The sequence below is a fragment of the Neomonachus schauinslandi genome, chromosome 5 (assembly GCF_002201575.2).
Source record: "Neomonachus schauinslandi chromosome 5, ASM220157v2, whole genome shotgun sequence".
In the NCBI taxonomy this organism is placed as follows: domain Eukaryota; kingdom Metazoa; phylum Chordata; class Mammalia; order Carnivora; family Phocidae; genus Neomonachus; species Neomonachus schauinslandi.
Window position 1 is genome coordinate 27,563,066 of NC_058407.1, and position 18,655 is coordinate 27,581,720.

At 40.2% G+C, this 18,655-nt stretch overlaps 1 protein-coding gene across 2 annotated transcripts in view; it reads left to right on the top strand.

Annotated features, from left to right (window-relative positions):
• The first annotated feature begins 225 nt into the window (after window positions 1–225).
• Window positions 226–18,655, top strand: part of EEA1 (early endosome antigen 1) — a 127,748-nt gene continuing 109,318 nt past the window's right edge. Inside the window, exon 1 of one of the 2 annotated variants that reach the window (XM_021687326.1) lies at window positions 226–473. In XM_021687326.1, coding sequence (XP_021543001.1) covers window positions 450–473 — 24 coding nt within the window. In that variant the 5' untranslated portion in view covers window positions 226–449. Of the gene's footprint in view, window positions 474–2,829; window positions 2,920–18,655 lie in introns of those variants that run through there. The other variant, XM_044915358.1, reaches the window with a different exon arrangement.

Consider the following 18,655-nt stretch of genomic DNA (forward strand, 5'->3'; position numbering starts at 1 on the left):
GCGCTCGGCCGCCGCGGCGTCCCCTTGCCCGCCGGAAGGAGCGGCGGCGCCAGCGTCCTGCCGCCTGTCCGTCACGCAGCCGCCCACGCCGCCGCCGCTTCCGATTGGTCGCAGTTCCGGGCCAGGCCCCTTGAGGCCCCGCCCCTCGCGGATGGACAGACCGGGAGGGCGTGGCGGCGGCGGGCGGGTCCGCCCAGCTGTCAGTTACGGGGGCGGCCCGGCCGGCGGGCGGGCGCTCGCAGGCTACCTCGTCGCTCGCTGGCGCGCGCTGCCTCTCACCGCCTGTGGGGAAGTCGGGGCCGCCCGAGCGGCTCCCGCCACCGTCTAGCCCCGACCTCCTCCCCCGTCCCTTCCCGACTCCGTCTCTCCCGCTCGCGCTCCCCGGAGTAGTGAGTGGTCCCGCGTAGGGTCCGGAGAGTCACCGCGGCGGCCCGGGTGGTGTTTAAACCATGTTTAGGAGGATTTTGCAGAGGGTAAGAGAGTGAAACCGTCTTTCCGGCAGCACGTGAGCCGGAGAGCCCGAGCCGGGGCTGCGGGCGCCGCCGCCGCGCTGAGGAGCCGAGGCGGCGGCCCGGGTGCCGCTCCTTAGCGCGGGCTCCTTCCTTCTGTAGGCCCCGCAGCCCGGGAGGTGGTTAGGCCTCGGCCGTCCGGCCCGAGGGCGGGCCGCGGGGGCAGGGAGGGCGGGTGGGGCAGGCAGGCCGGAGCCCGCGCGGGCGCCGAGTCCGCGGGCGGCCCCGCGCGCCCAGGCCCGGCGTCGTGCTCCCGCGCGGGGCTGTCAGTGAGAGGGGCGGCGGGGCGGGAGGGTGTGGTGCCGGCGCGTTCCTTCCAGCTCCGGGAATGGCAGTGCAAATGGAGAGTTAGTGCCTCCAGCCGGGTGGCGAGCGCCCCGTGGGAGATTGCGGGAGGCTTGCTCAGCCTCTCCCCCCTCCCCGCCCACCGCGCCCCCCAACTTTGCTCGCACCTGCCACATTCGGCTGCGGTTTTGCAGGGTAATGTGATGAAACCCGGCCTAGCTCAGGCCCCATCGTGGTACCGACACTTACTGGCAAAATCAGCTGAGAAGGAAGATATTACTCACTGTTGGAAACTTTTTTCCCCCCAATTAAAAATGCGTTTCGCCCTTTCAGCCCAGTACCTTTTTTGAGCTCTCCAAGAATAAATTCGCAGTAAGCTTTATCCAGTGACAGACACTTAACTCCTTCACTTTCTGCCAGTGCTATCCCTATTCGATAGCTGGAAAAACCTTAAGATATAAAGACAAGAGCATTGGAAAGCTGTATGTGTATTGTTTAGAAATCAGTTCCTAGGATAATAGAGTATCATTTCCTACAAGAGTTGCTGTACTCAAGTTTTTGTTTTGGGTAGCCTTTTATTTTTAAACTGATAGGGTGCAACAAAATGTAAATGATTGAAAAGTTGGGCCAAACTCAGTTGGTTACTGAGGGAGTAGAATAACCAGTTCAAAGGACAAAAGAAATTAGTGAATTTGTAGTATTCAGTCAAGGAATGTGCCAAAGACAGTTGAGTCATCCACTGTATAGAAAGGGAGTGTTCTTGGATCCTGCATAGCTTTGTGAAATGTTCAAGTCATGTGAAACTTGGTCATATATCAGGGGGAGAAATAGTTAACTTTTGTGTCTACCACCCTGTATTGACATCTGATGATTTTTTGCAGTGGTTTTTTAAAATCTCGATGAGCTGATGATTTTGGCAATAGCAAGGGCATGCCCTTTACTCTTGCTGTCAGTTCCTTTGTTCAACAGTAAAGACATCTGTGCATGATTTACTTGTTGTACTTGGAGATTTTTCTTCTGTCGGACCTGGAGGAACTGATTACCTCATGCCTCAGACTGTGTTTCTGTCATAGTTCCACATCTGAAAATTAGTTTGCCTATGGTTTGCTTTAAAGTTTATGAATAAAATGAAGTGTTTACTGACTTAAGCATAGCTTCTGATAGGGGTGCCTGGCTGGCTCAGTCCCGGGAGCATGCGACTCTTGACCTTGGGGTCATCAGTTCAATCCTCATGTTGGGTGTAGAGATTATTTAAAAAAACAAAACAACAACAAAAAATCTTTGAAAAAAAGAATAGCTTCTGGTAGTTATAGATTAATTTTCAGAAATACGGGATGCTTTCCAATACTCTTGGTTTAATGTTGTTAAGCATTACCATTGTATAAGGATCATTTTTATATAAAGACCATGTGTTGGTGCATACACAACTGTTACAGAAGTTTCTATTGAAATTGCAAAATTGAAATTCTGATTATTGCTGAGATGTGATGTGGGATCATCACATATGAATAAGTCACTTGACAACTGACTTTCTTAACCAAGGTACTATTGACGTGTGTGACTGGATGATTCTTTGTTGTTGGTGGGGGGGGCTGTTCTTTTGCATTCTAAGATGTTCAGCAGCATCCCTCTGGCTTCTACTCACTTCATGCCAGTACACCCCCTCCCCCATCCCTTTCCTCTTTTGTGACAACCAAAATTATCTTCATGCTTTACCATATGTTTCCTAAGGACAAAATTGCCCCTGATTGAGAACCACTGTGTTAAATGTGCATACTCTTTTAATAGGAAAATTTGAATTGTTTCTCACAGTTACTTTTATACCCCTGTATATTTATAGTGAGTGTCAGGAAACACCAAACTTATGCAAGGGACTGGGAAGCAGTTAAGAAGGTATGGGTCCTGCCTTTAAAACTCACAGCCAGGTAGGGGAAGTGGACATCTAAAAGTGATTACAATGCTCTGTAATAGAAGAATGAAGAGTGCCCTGAGTGCTACTCTGTGTGAGGGTGTTGGGACCATCAGGACAAGCTTCTGGGAGGAGGTCATATTCTCAGCTCCAAAGAAGGAAGAGCATGTCAGGCAGAGGGAGCAGCAAATGCCAAGGCATGAAGTCATGAAAGGGGCAGGTAATAGGAGGAGGAGGAGTGTGAACAATTAAGTTTAGGAAGTGAAATGATGTGCAGGGATTAGCGGGAGATGAAGCTGCATGGGTAGCTACAGACTAGATCCCTAGAGGATCTAGAGTCCTTTCAGAGGAGTTCAGCATTTATCTTGCAGATGGGTCAGTGTTAAATCTCAGCATGTAATAGGGGCATTTTGATAAAAGCCTTAAAGACATCTGGTGATTTGTATTACTAGTTTAGAACCTACCATATACATTTTATTAAGTCCACAGGTGGTATTTACTAGCAAGTATAACTAGAATCTTTACATTATGTAACGTGACAACCATTTTATTTTACCCCACACTGATAATCTTGTTTCTCAGCAGAGGTAATAAAATACAAGATTAAGATGAAAGTTGCTAATTTATTTATTTATTTATTTTTAAAGATTTTATTTATTTATTTGAGACAGAGAGAATGATAGAGAGAGAGTACATGAGAGGGGGGAGGGCCAGAGGGAGAAGCAGGCTCCCCGCCGAGCAGGGACCCCGATGCGGGACTCGATCCAGGGACTCGATCCAGGGACTCGATCCAGGGACTCGATCCAGGGACTCCAGGATCATGACCTGAGCCGAAGGCAGTCGCTCAACCAACTGAGCCACCCAGGCGCCCCGAAAGTTGCTAATTTAGAGATTCGTTTGAAATGGTCTCCATGCTTTGAAATTATATTGCATTCTTTTAACGTTCTGTTTTTAGATGACCTTTTCCTTTTAACTGTTGTTATTTTCTTCTGAATAGTGTCCTTTAAAAAAGCATTTTTGAAAGAAGATACAGACAATGTGCTTACAATCAGTTGTAACTCAGAGTGTTTGAATATCACCAGTAAGGTCCCAAGGGTACTTTACAGAAAATTTGTTTCTGGTTTTTCTCCTCCTCTTCCTTCTTCTTTTTTTTTCCATTAGCTTATTAAAAGTTGTCTTGAAAGGGTCTGAATTAGAAAAGAAAAATTTTAAGGTAGTTCCAGTATGTATGTGTTAACTATTTTGCTTAATGGTCCTTTGAAGAGAACTATGAATTTGAAGTGCTTGATGACCATGGTGCACCCGGCTGGCTCATCCTGGAGCATGTGACTCTTGATCTCAGGGTTTTAGGTTCCAGCCCCACATTGGATGTGGAGATTACTTAAAAATAAAATCTTTAAAAGAAAGAAAAAATAAAGTGCTTGATGACCAGACAGAATAAATGATCAGTATTTAGTACTTTAGGCAGTTTGTAAACTTTATTGCTATTTCTTTCTTAAGAAATTTACTCTTAGTGTATTAGATTTCCTTTCACTGGTATATATCCATAACATTGCCAAAGAAAACAATGGATTTAATTATTATAGAATTGTAGAAATAAAAGGCTTTTTTTTAATGGTCAGCAGGTCTGATTTTAAAAACGAGGAAGTAAAAACAGATTAACTGATATCTAAGGCAACACAGTTAGTAGATGTCAAAACTGAGACAAGAGCCAAATTTTCCCAGCACAATCCATTTCCCTTTTTCTGGCACCTTGTTACCCTTTCCTCCACTACTCAAATTGATATGGTTAGCACTGTGCTAATCACTGTGGAAGATAGGGGGAAAATACGAGACCTAACTTCTTCCTCAAGGATATGATTAAGTGCCAAAGAAAATGATATAGACAATGAAGGCTGTAGTAATACAGGGGAGGAAAGATCGGAACCAGCCTCTGTGAGCGGGGAGTCTTGGAGAAAATGAGCATGAGACGGGGTTTTGAAGAATGTGTGTGTTTAGGAGAGGTCTTAGAGAGGAAGGTTTCTTTTTAGGAAGGAGTAACAGTATAAGCAAGACACAGAAATGGGAATGAGTTCATTCTTCCTGCCCTCCCTCTTTCCTTTGCATATAGCCTTTTAATAAACAGATATTTATAACACTTGCTTTGTGCTAGAAACTGGGGATACAGCAGTGAATAGGATACAATCCTTACCCTCAAGTAGCTTAAACCAAGTGACTTTTAGAGATAAGAGATATGTTTAGAGCAGAAAGAAATTGAGAAAGACATTTGCAAAGATAATGTGGCACCCCATTGTGGAGATTCTTGATTGTCTAGCTCAGCCCTGTTCAGTGCAAATGTGAGTTACATACATAATTTAAAGTCTCTCTCTCTCAAATAAATAAATAAATCTTTAAAAACAACAACAAAAAAGGGGCGCCTGGGTGGCTCAGTCTGTTAAGCATCCAACTCTTGGTTTCTGCTCAGGTCATGATCTCAGGGTCTTGGGATCAAGCCCTACTTTGGGCTCTGTACTCAGCGGGAAGTCTGCTTGGGATTCTCTCTCTCCCTCTCCCTCTGCCCCTACCCTCACTCGTGAACTCTCTCTCTTAAGTAAATAAATAAATCTTAAAAAAAAAATAAAGTTTCTAGTAGCCACATTTAAAGTAAAAAGTGAAATTAATTTTTAAAATATATTTCTTTTGACCCAATATATCTAAAATGTTCAACATGTAATCAGTATAAAAATTATTATTCAGATATCTTACATTCCTTTTTTTTTTTTTTGACTAAGTCTTTGAAATCTGGTGTGTATTTTGCATGAGCAGCATGTCTCAATTTGGACTAACCATATTTCAACTACTCTACAGCCCCATGTCAATAATGGCTATTGTATTGGATGGTGCAGGTCTAGTTGAGTTCATATATAACTTTTAACTTTTTATTTGGAACTAGTTTCAAACTTATAAAAAGTTGCAAGAATAAAATAATACAAGGAACACTTTCTTCTCTCTTCTCTTACTCTCTGTCATTTTTTTTTTTTTTTTCTGATTGATTTGAAGATCAGTTATGGTCTTTTACATCTGAATACTTCAATGAAGAATAGTATATTCATTTACATAACCACAGTATAGTGGTTAACTTAATTAATTTATATTGGTTCACTTGCTATCTATAATTCCAGTTTTGCCAGTTGATCTGGTAATGTCCTTTGTAGCATTTCCCCTTCACCAGTTTAGGGTCTAGTTAGGATTAGATACTATATTTAGTTGTTATATTGGCATAGCCTCTTTTCATCACAACATGTCTTTGTATTTTTGAAGAGTACAGATCCTCTCCAGCTTTTTTTCACCTATACTATTCTTCATGTTATTTTTACCTGGTATTTTCTTGTGATTAGATTGAAATGATGCATTCTGGGCCAGAGTGTTGCCTAGAAGATGTGTCCTTCTCAGGTTATCACATCTGGAGGCCCATGATGTCTTTCTGTCCTTCGTAGGTGCTGTTAGTTTTGATTATCTTGTCAAAGGTTAAGGTGTAGTCCAACTTTTTGACTGTATAATATTTTTTCTTCTTTTTGCAGTAAATAGACATCTGCTTATAAGACCATGCAAATATCTTGCTCCTTATCAAAAATTTCCCCTAAATTTAGCATTCATTGTTCATTCTTGCTTCATCTAGTCTTCACCGTAGTGACTGCAAAATGATTTTCCCACTCCAGCATTCCCTTCTTTTTTTTTATTTTTATTTTTTATTTATTTATTCATTTGAGACACAAAGATACAGAGAGAGAGAGCATGAGCAGGGGGAGAGGCACAGGGAGAGGGAGAAGCAGGCTCCCTGCTCAGCCAGGAGCCCAATTCGGGGCTTGATTCCAGGACCCTGGGATCATGATCTGAGCTGAAGGCAGACGCTTAACCATCTGAGCCACCCAGGCACCCCAGCATTCCCTTCTTCTTTACCAGTTGGTCATTGGCTTTCCTGTTCTTCCTTCCCTCTCTCCATCCATCTCTCCTCCTCCTCAGCTTCCTTTTTTGCTTTCCTGTTGTTATGGACTCATAATTTCAGTTTTTAAAAATGGTTTATAACTCATCACTGTACTTAATTATTTTGGTGGTCAAACTGTGTCAGATTTGAACAGTGAGAGCCCCTTTCATGTGGCCCCTATGTTGTTTTGTCATGGTTCTATAATTTTTTTTTCTTTTTTTTAGCTCTTCCTTACTTTCTGGCATAACAGTGTATTCTAAGTTCATCCATTACTCTCTCCCAGCCCTGAAATTGGCCATTTCTCTGAGGAGCCCTATTTCTTTTAGTGGGGAATGGGATTAGAAACCCAGGTCTGGGGTGGCTTTCCTTCTCATTTATTTCAGCAGACAAATTTGACATTTTGAACTTTATTCTGTAGGCATTAGGAAATCATAAGATTTTATTTTTTTTCAATAATTTTTTTAAGGGTTTTTATTTATTTATCAAGAGAGAGAGAATGATAGAGAGAGAGCATGAGAGGGAGGAGGGTCAGAGGGAGAAGCAGGCTCCCTGCTGAGCAGGGAGCCCGATGAGGGACTCAATCCCAGGACTCCAGGATCATGACCTGAGCCGAAGGCATTCACTTAACCAACTGAGCCACCCAGGCGCCCCAGGAAATCATAAGATTTTATTAAGCAGTGAAATATATTTGGTATGTAGGAGAGGCAGAATTTCTCTCTACCTTCTTTGGTGTCTGGCTAGGCCTTACTTGGAATTAAACTGACATGAGGCAGATTAACAGGAGAAAAGGATACAAATTTTATTAAGTTTTTACATATGTATGGGCAGCTTCACAAGAGAATGAGGACCCAAATAAGTGACAGAACAGGTGTTTACACCTTTTAGACAAAGAAACAATGCATTTGTGAAGAATTAACAAGACACAGGGGTTTGTGTTGGGGGGTAGTAAATGGTGAAGAAGTAGCCAAGAAGATAAGGGTTAGTTTAACAAGGTTTGTTTATACAGATTTCTCAGCCCCAAATTCTCTGTCTCTGGTGATGAGAATGTCTTTTCTCCTCCTGCTACAGTGAGGATGCCTTTCACATGAGAGTTTTATCTCCTGCTTTCAGGAAGAAAAGAGGGTCAGAGTGTTCTTGTGTACCTGCTGTTTTAGTGCCTTTAATTAAAAATAATCAGTATGCCAAAGTGGCATATTTTGGGGTGACATCCTTGTTTTCTTCAGGCACAAAGTAGGAGTTAATAATATTTATTGAATGTGTATTGAAAAGGAATGTTTTAGGAAGATTTATTTGTCAGTGTTGCATGTGATATATTAAAACCATAGGGGAGTCTAGGCAGAGATCAGATAGGAGAGATTTTAATATTTTAGGCACTAAGAAATTATGATTTGCATTAGCGTGATGACAATGTGAGCAGAAAAAAAGGTAATGAATAGGGAAGAAGACCTTTTTTTTTTTTAAAGATTTATTTATTTGAGAGAGAGATTGAGTGGGCATGAGCAGGGGGAAGGACAGAGGGAGAGAAAGAGAAATCCTTACGCTGACTCCATGCTGAGTGAGGAGCCTGACGTGGGGTTCAGTCTCATGACCCTGAGGTCATGACCTGAGCCCAGATCAAGAGTCAGATGCTCAACTGACTGAGCTACCCAGACGCCCGAGGAAGACCTTTTGAACATATCTATTCTTCACATGTCTAGTATGGGCCCACTGTGTGCTGTGGACACACTGATGAGTAAAAGAGACACGGACCTCTGTGGAGCTTAGTGAAAGAGGAATTTCAAAGAATCCCATAGCTTTTTCGTCACATGGATGAGTCTTAGGAAGGAAAAGCACAGGGAGCCCCAAGAGCGTACAGCAAGAGGGCCCTGATCTAAACTGAGATGTTAGGGAAGGCTTCTCAGATTGGTTACACATTTAAGTTTGATGCAGTTACTACTAATTTATTAAACAAATTTTAAAAAGTGGAATTATTTTCTCTCTGTGTAGATTTACTTTTAGTGTGTTAAGAATAGAGATTGAGGGGTGCCTGGGTGGCTCAGTTGTTAAGCGTGTACCTTCGGCTTAGGTCATGATCCCAGAGTCCTGGGATCGAGCCCCGCATCGGGCTCTCAGCTCTGCAGGAGGCCTGCTTCTCCCTCTCCCACTCCCCCCTGCTTGTGTTCCCTCTCTCGCTGTGTCTCTGTCAAATAAATAAATACAAAAATCTTAAAAAAAAAAAAGAATAGAAATTGAGATTTAAAAGAACCAGGGCTAGAACTGAGTTTTTTCTTCTTATCCTGGTGTGCTCTTTGCTTGTATCCTCTTTGCTTGTGCTAAAGAGACAGTGTGATTCGTGGTTAACAGGCTGAACTCTGGGGCCAGACTGCCTGGGGTGATATTTGTATCCCATTTACTAGCTGAGTAGCTTTGGGCAAGTTATTGATTTCTCTGTGTCTCACTAAAATGGTCATAATAGTATCTGTCTCATAGGACTATTGTAAGGTCTAACTGAATTAATATACGTAAAGGACTTTGACAGTATCTGGCACATACCTCTCTGTAAATGTTAGCTGATGCTAATGTTGGTATTTTGTTTTTGTTGTTGTTATTATTATATACTCCAAATTTCTTCAAGGAAAACTTTTCTTATCACCCCCCCCCCCCCCTTTTTTAAATCGTGTGGGTGTGGGTGTGTAGACATTCATCATACTATTGGGCATTTATTCTGTGCTAATTACTTTGCTGGGCTTGGGGATTAAAAACTCTTAAGGAGTTTTAGTGGGGGAAACAGATATGTAAATAATTACAAAGTAATGCGGTAAGTGTTAATAGATACATAGAGGAAGAGTTTGTGAGAACAAAAGAAAAAGTAACTAGTCCTGTGAAGGAAGGATTGAGGGGAGACAAGGAATGGGATTGTTGAAGGTCTTGCAGAGGCTAGAAGTGATAGGCAAAGAGGAGCAAGGGAGAGAAGCCATCTTTAGAGACAGGGACCAAGCAAATGCAAGAGCATAAACAGCCTAGCACAGCATTATGGGAGTTGTGAGCTTTTCTGCATGTGAATGGGTGTCGTTGTAAGAGATGAGACTGGAAAGGGTTTTGGACTTTATACTATAGACAATAAGGAGCCATGGAAAGTTTTTAAATGATCGAATTTGTAATAAGGAAAACCCTCCAAAAATATTTTTCCTGGGTAATCTTTATAGAAAATTAATTGGTAAATCACTCATCTATCTAAAATATGTTGGTAATTAATCAGTGCCCATAGGAGATGTCCAAACTCTTTACCTTGGCACACAAGGCCCATAATGCTCTGGTTCTTTTATACGATTTCAGGCTCATCTCCACCTACCTCTGCACATGGCCTTGACCTTGCCATTCTCACTAATTGTGTTTTTCACAACTTACTCTCTTCTCTCATCCCTTCATAACTCTGTATAAGTGCTTTATTCTGCTCAGACTGTCCTACCATCACTTGTAGACAGTGCTCAGTTCAAGTGACACTGGGAGTTATTTGCTTACCTTTTTTTTTTTTTTTTTTCCTTCTTCTCCCCAAACATCCCATACTAATTAGGAGAACAGGCTTTTGGTATTAGACCATCATTTAAGCCCTGGGCTCCTCCACTCATGAGGGTGAGATCTTATACAAAATTTCAAGCTCTCTGAGACCCAGTTGCTTCATCTGTAAATTGATGATATTATATATCCCAAAGTGTTGTGGAAGGATTAAATGAAATAATGTTCATGAAGTACTCACCACAGTATCCAGCATTCAATAAACATCTGTTACATAGTAGCTATTACAATTTAGATCTCTAGAAAATTTTTGTAATTTGTTTACCTGACTATTTCCCTACTAGACTTGAGATCCCTTAGGGTAGGGATTTTGTTTTCTTTTTTTTAGTGTGTAGGATCTAACTTCGTGTTTGATATTTGATGGTTTTTCAATAATATATGTTGGTGGCCGTGTAGAGAGGATGGCTCCATTAGGGGAGAGACTGGCTAGAAAATAATAACTTTTTAGTTCTAAAATTGTTGCACATTCGAATCATTTGGAATTCTTAAAAAAAAAAAAGATTTCCAAGCCCCTCCATTGTATCAGAATTTCTGGATCTCTAGTTTTCAGTTCAGGAGATGATGAAAGCTTGAATTTAGACATTGGCTTTGGGGATAAAGAAAGAATGACTTTCAAGAAAATTAAGGTGTAAAATTGATAGGGCTTATTGACTTGTGAGTAGTTTGGGTAGCTGAGAGGATAGTGGAATGGACTAAGGTAAAGAATAGAGGAGGAAGAAGAGCAGATTTGGGGAGGAAGATGAATGTGAATTAGAGGTGTGGCCATCCCGGTGGAGATGTTCATAAGGCAGGTGGAAATACAGGTCCAGCACACAGGAGACAAGTGGAGGCAAGTATTAGATATGTACAAATACATATCTTGAAGAGAAGTCAAGTCAAGTAAATACTGAGAAGTGTCCACTGAATGGAACAGTTGAGTCATACCTAGTTCAGTTTCAGGAGAGTCATAAGGACAAATTGGGAAGTAAGGAATTGGAATCAGGGAGCATAGACTACTTGCTGAGGAATATGGATTAGAGGAAGCAGAAACTAATTAAATATTAAATGCATGAATGAATTTGTCATCCTTGGACAGTGTTCTAATAAATGATTTTTTATTTTCAAGGATTAGAAACTTCCTCAAATTAGTTTAAGTTGAAAGGGGGATTTATTGGAAAGCTTCAAAGTGATCCATGAAGAAGAATTGGCTATATAGTTAGGCCTCATGATAATGGTGTCAGGGATGGAGGCAGTTCTTCTCCTTGTCTTTGTCTTTCATGGACCACTGGCATCTTGTCTCTCTGTCTCTGTGTCCATCCTCCTTGTTGCTGTTTTCTCAGTGTGTTCAAGACCCCAAATGGTCTTCTGACCACTCAATTCTATGTACTTTTCACCTTAGCTTTGTGTAATCAACTGGCCCAGTGTCTCAATTCCCAAATACAAGAGAAGACTTAAAATGTCCTCTGCATCTTTTTTCATTGGGTCATGCATAGGTCTCTGGCTGGCCAAAGGTGTTCATTGATGGTTTAGTCAACTGAGGTTGGAAGTGGAGAGTGGTCATATAATACTCAGGACTATTCCTTCTAGGAGTTGTGGTACCATGAAACACACAATTTACACATCATTCTTCTAGAATGAGCTTTACCATGGCTCTGAAATAGTGATAATAGTTATGATTAAATTCATTTGGTTCTAGGAATAAAGGATCCATCAGGTTAGCTCAAAATAGCGTAGTAGTGGTTATAAAGATGCACTCAGCGATAAGAAAGATGGAATTTTATGGAAATTCAAAATCAAACATTTAGTATGGGGCTGAGCCTCTCATTTTTACTGGAAGGCTTTGAAGGCTCCAAGGTAGTGTTATTAGGGACTTTCATGACAGGGCTTTATAGATTTTCACTGTAGAGTTGAGCTGTTAAACAACTCAGTGACTCTTTATCTGTGTCCCCTGTATCTATATACTTTTGTTTCCGCTCTCAGCTAATTTTCTTACCCTCTATTCTAGTTTTTTTCTTCATGGCTTCTGCATACTCAGAGTCTATGATCTTTTGAAACTTTGGTTGGGTTATAGCTTTGATTTGCTGGGGTGTTCCATGTACTCTTACTTTACCACGTGACTACACTGTTTATCTTTTTAGTGCCAGTTTGTGTGGCTAATTAATCATTTCTCTTTATAGTTTGCAATTTAAAGGCCGAAGCGTGGAACCTAGCAGTAGTTTGTTCTTGGCTTTGGGCACTTCTTTTTTTTTTCTTTTTTGCCACTGGGCCATGTTATTGGCTGCTAGCTAGCTTGTGAATATCTGCTGTTTGATCCAGGTGATCATATCTTTGGTCAATTGGTCAGTAGACACAGGGTCATATAACCTGGCTGTCTTGGACTATGTTCTCAACATGGACTATGGTAGGATAGCTTACTTTAGGATAGAAGCATGGCTATTACCTGCATTATGATTGATTGACAGATTAAATACAAGAACATGGATAATTTAGTTGCATTGACATCTGTTTAAGTGTTGCATAGACTAGAGCAGTAGTTGAAATTTGAAACCACCCTTTAGTCTCATTTCAGTCTTTAATATCAGACTCTGGCTAAGTTTTACATAAGTATGCTAATATAAAAGTTTTTAGAGTCTCAGTGATACTTTATTTGGACTTTAATATTTGGAAAATGTTTTAAGAATTTTTGTCTCTATACAGTGCTATGCCAAAATACATTGTCATGTGGGGTAGATTAAGTGGTAAATCATATTGAGTTAGATATCTGATAAGGACGTATGAATTTATTTTGTTCTGTGGGATGTTTATTTTTTGATATAACCTCATATCTCTGCAGCTTTTAAATATTTTAAGGAATAATATAGTTTTAAAATAAAAATATTTGAAAAAAATAAAATAATATGTTTCTGGTTATGAAAATAAACCATCTACATCACAGAAATTTGAGTAGTTCAGAAAAGGAAAATTGAGAAGAAGCACAGGCTGTATGGTTAACATTAAGAACACAAGCTTTGAAGTCAGATTGAATCCCAGCTTTGTGTGTTACATTTGTAATCTTAGCTAACAATTTATTTAGCTTCTTTAACCATATTTCCCCCCCCCTTGGCTACATGGGAGCAATCCCTTTGACTTTATTCAAAGGATTGTTGTAAGCATTAAATGACATAATGTAGACAAAGTGCTTGGCTTCATGCCTGTCATAGAGGTTATATGTTAGCTATTATTGTTAATAGAAAGATAGAATATTTCATTTAGCCAGACTACCAATTGACATTTCTTTAACTAGTATAAAACTCAAGTTTCTTATGTTCATGATTTTGAAAATGCAAATGATCCAGAAGAAGTTGGTATTGAGCTTTAAAATAAGATTCATGCCTCAGGGTTATTTTGATTTTATTAAGTTTTTGAGTATAAAGTCACCAGAGCAAGTAGAGAAATCACTGAATTTGGAAACAAGAGACTTGAGTTCATGTTCTTAGGCAAATCATTGAGTTTTTCTTGGCTTCACTTTCCTTCTCTGTCCACTGAGCACACCACCTAGGTGATTTCTAAGGTGATCTTAGGGTAAAGCTGTTATTTGAAAACCAAGAAAGTACCAAGATTTTGAGTCTGCAGATCATTTGCCACCCTAAAGTAGCATTTTAAATGTGTTATATAACAAGTCCAAATAACTTTTACCCTGTTTTCTAGCATCTTTGCTGAGAAAAAACTGTCTTAGGAAGCAAGGATTCAGTGATAAATTTGAGAACTCATGTAAGATGACTGTCACAGCGCCTGCCATCCATGTAGTAGGTTCCAGAAGATAGTTCTCCTCCTTCTCTACTGAGATATCCCCCCCCCCCCCCCCCCCCCGTGTATAGCCCTTTACGAGTATCTCAAATGCAAGTAAGGTACATTTGTTGCAGTGGATGCTTTGATGTGGCACTTAGATCTTCCTTCAGGACAGAGATACATTGTCCTAGCTGCCTAGAGTCATGGAGCTGATGGCTCATAGCTGTGTCCTTCTCTGGGAGTTGCCCTAATAGAAAGAAGCTTCCTCACCCAAGATTATATCCCTTTCCAGAAGCAGCCTCATTACTGGCTGATGTGGGGAATACAAAGAAATCATCCTCTTGCCTTGATTCGGGACTTCTGTGAAGGGCCATCTAGCTTCAGGACTCTTGGTAGGATTAGCTGAGGTTGCTATTGCAACTGTGCTACTGATCAGTACTGTTTATCTTCTCCCTCTGCCCAGTCATGCTTCCCCTGTGCCCACACAGGTGTTCTTGAGAGCACTCCCCAGTAAAGCTGCTTGTAGATTTCAGAGTGTCAGAGTTTGTTTCCTTGGGAACTCAAATGACAAATCATCTGCTATTTGGATAGTCTGATGGATTCATAAAAGATAATTATATTCAGGATGGATTTTAATTTTATGAACTTTGTGTTCCACTTCTTTGAAACTGATACTCTACATATCTCTTATAACAGGAATCCATAGCCAGTAGATTAGAATTTCTGTTAGATTCTTAAGTACTGTGTAAGACCATTTGCTGGGATTATGAGCATGGCCCATTGATGCTCTGTTCAGGAAGTTTTATTATCAGCACCATTCACAGTTCTCTCAAGAGATTTTAAGACTTAAAAAATGAAAAGTGGCTTCTTCCCAAAAGTAGAGTATGAACTCTTATTTTGTTATATTTTTGTGTCTGGCTATCCATATTTGTTGAAACAAAACACATGATACTCAGGGTGCCTGGGTGGCTCAGTTGGTTAAGTGTCTGCCTTCTGCTCAGGTCATGATCCCAGGATCCTGGGATGTAGGCCCACATCAGGCTCCCTGCTCAGTGGGGAGTCTGCTTCTCCCTCTCCCTCTACCCCTCCCCCCTGCTCTCGTGCTTTCTCTCTCTCAAATAAATAAATAAAATCTTAAAAAAATAATACTCTAAATTTGCTTCAAATATGTAGCTCAATTTTAATTATATGTTAGATATTTAATTATATGTTAGTTTTTTTTAAAGATTTATTTATTTATTTGTCAGACAGAGGGGGAGAGTGAGAGCGAGCATGCACATACAAGCAGGGGGAGCTGCAGGCAGAAGGAGAAGCAGGCTCCCTGCTGAGCAAGGACCCTGGGATCATGACCTGAGCCAAAGGCAGACGCTTAACCAACTGAGCTACCCAGGCGTCCCTATGTTAGATATTTTTAAAATATGTTAAATATTAAAAAAACTTTTACTCTTTTGCTTAATATTGACTTAATTGTATGATGTCTACAAACCCAATTTAGTTACTAATAACTTATCTATAATTAGTTTTAATAATCTCAATTTCTTATTGACTTGGCTGCCTTTTTCTTTTCTTTCTTTTTTTTTTTTTGGTTTCTTTTGAGAGGTAAATTACTTTCATGTAACCGTTAATAACTGATAAAAGTTTTAGAGTTTTGAACATGTCCATAAGAAAGCAAAGTATATATAGAGATTGGAAATATAGTTGACTATTTCTATGGACATGCTTTTAAGGTAGCCAGTTTAGGACCCAAATGAATCATAGAATGAGAATTTTAGAGTTAGAAGGATCCATGATCATGATCCATGATCCGTCCCTATAATTTATCATTGAAGAAATTAGATTAGAGAAATTGTCTTGATGGGTACCAGACAGATGACCAAGAAATATTTTGGTTAGTAGAGAGAATATTGAATTGGGACCTGGAAAACCTAAGTTTTAATTGCAACTTTACCATTAGATAGCAGAGTGATGTCAGGTAAGCCAGTTATACTTTCTAGGGCTTAGTTTCATCGTCTATGAAGTGATACAATTGGAACATAATTTTTGAGATGCTCTCCAACTTTTAAAGTTTGATTCAAGTCTTAATGTTATGAGTGACTGTTATTTATAGTATATTATCAAATGCTAGGCACTGGTTTAAACATTTTAAATGTATTATTTCATCTAATCCTTACAACAGTTCTGTGAGGCTGACATTGTTAGTTCCACTTTACAAATGGGAATTTGGGCTTAGAGAAGTTAATAAATCTGCAAGACTTCTAAGTGGTAAACTGGAAGTTGAATGCAAGTCTGTGTGACTCCAACTTCTATATTCTGAATCACTCTTCCTAGATTTAGGTGGACTTTTGTGTTTGGAACACTTGACAGACCCTGCTGAAAACAAGAGCCAGTTGCATTCGGTAAGAATATGCTTCTGACCCCTTCTTTGGCATTGTGTAGTATTGTGTGTCAGTGGGTTAGCAGGAAAGACTTACGATGCAGAAGTATGTTGTGTGTTAGCACTTGAGAAATTTTGGAGAGTGTTGGAATTAGATGCAACAGGAGGCATAGCCTCTTAGAAGCCACTTGGAAAAACGACTTGAATAGGGATTGCACTCAATTTAGTATCAGTAATTTAACAACATGGGTGACTGTATTTGCTTGCTCATTAAAGTTGTAGGATGGCTCTAGTTTAGATGGAATTGCTCACATTTCAGAAAATAGGAATTGTTCTCAGCTGAAAGCTAATATAAATGAGTTAGAGTTAACTGTGATATATTGGCAAATTTATCTATCTATCTATCTATCTATTTATTTATTTATTTTAAGTAACCCTACCCAGTGTGGGGCTTGAACTCAGGACTCGGAGATCAAGAGTTGCACACTCTACCTGTTGTGCCAGTCAGGTGCCCAAGAAGCGTACTATTATTGTATATAGTTGTATGATGGATAGAGAAGCATCTGTGGTGTAATTTGGTACTATAAGTTTTCTAAGTCATATTATTGCAAAAATCTGAGTAAGCCTTCTACTTCAGGATTTAATATGGATCAGGATATATTCAATTTTTTTATATGTATATATTTTAATTTATTCAGCAGAGAGAGAGAACGCGAGAGAGGGGGGAGTGGGAGAGGGAGAAGCAGGCTTCCCGCAGAGCAGGGAGCCCAATGCTGGGCTGGATCCCAGGACCCTGGGACCATGACCTGAGCCGAAGGCAGACGCTTAACAACTGAGCCACCCCGGCGCCCCAGGATATATTCAGGTTTTTTTTTTTTTTTTTTTTTAAAGATTTTATTTATTTATTTGACAGAGAGAGACACAGCGAGAGAGGGAACACAAGCAGGGGGAGTGGGAGAGGGAGAAGCAGGCTCCCCGCAGAGCAGGGAGCCCGATGTGGGACTCGATCCCAGGACCCCGGGACCATGACCTGAGCCGAAGGCAGTCGCTCAACCAACTGAGCCACCCAGGCGCCCGGATATATTCAGTTTTAAGAGGGCAGAGAAATAAGAACGAATTCTGAGGACAAAAAAAAGTAATTAGCAAAAATGAATTATGAGACAAGTTTAAAGGTGGACTTAAGAGTCAAATTTTGTATGAAGTTTGAGACTGACAGGAGTTAGAATTAGGAGTACAGAAGGTATAAAATGAAAAGTAGAAGGTCCCTTCTCCAGTAATCATTGCTGATAGTTTCTTTGTGTTTTTCCACAATTTTCTGATGCATATATCCATTAATATTATAAAAATACGATCATTCTTCATATGAGTTTGAATTTTTTTCACTTAGTATAGTTTGGAGATCTTTAAGTACCGCCACTTTCAGAACTTCTTTTTTTTTTTGATAGAGTGAGTGCCTGCGAGTGCGCAGGCGGTGGGGGGGGCGGGTAGAGGCTCAGAAGGAGAGGGAGAGAGAGAATCTTAAGCAGGCTTCATGCCCAGTGTGGAGCCCTATGTGGTGCTCGATCTCAACGACTCTGAGATCATGACCTGAGCCAAAATCAAGAGTTGGAAACTTAAATGACTGAGCCACCCAGGTGCCCCAGAACTACTTCTTTTATTATTTGTTTATTTTTAATAGCTATATTGTATTCTATGGATTATCAAAATTTAACTATTCCCCTGTTGAAGGACATTTAGTTTTGTTTCCAGTTTTGCTATTATAAACAATACTGCAGTGAACATGCTTGTACATATATAGGTGGTACCACTGAGTAATTTCCTGAGCACAAAGTCAGAGAGTATGTACATTTTTTGCATTTAATTATACTCTCACTAACCATGTATGAGAGGGTTGGTTTTCCAGTATTCTTTCCACCAATGCCTATTGTCATTGAATAAAAACATCTTGATTTTACTCAAATACCCTGAAAACTAGATTGGCAGTTGTCATTTAGTCTTCCAGTTTCTTGTTTAACTTAAACAGTTAAAAAAGAAAAGATGGAAAACAGAATGATGTAATGGAGTAGTTACATTAATCCTTTTTTTTTAATGTGTTAAAACTATTGTGTGTCCCATTAAATTCAGGTGGACACTTTTATTGTGTCCTTACTAGGAATTGTGGTGAATACCTCATTCTGTTCAGGGTTCCCAGCCTCAGAAAGGTTCCTTTTCTTTTTTGTGGAGAAGATACCACATTGCATCTACTATATCTAATTGTATCTATTGCATAATAAACCATCCCCAAACTTTGGCTTTGACTTAAAACAACCACC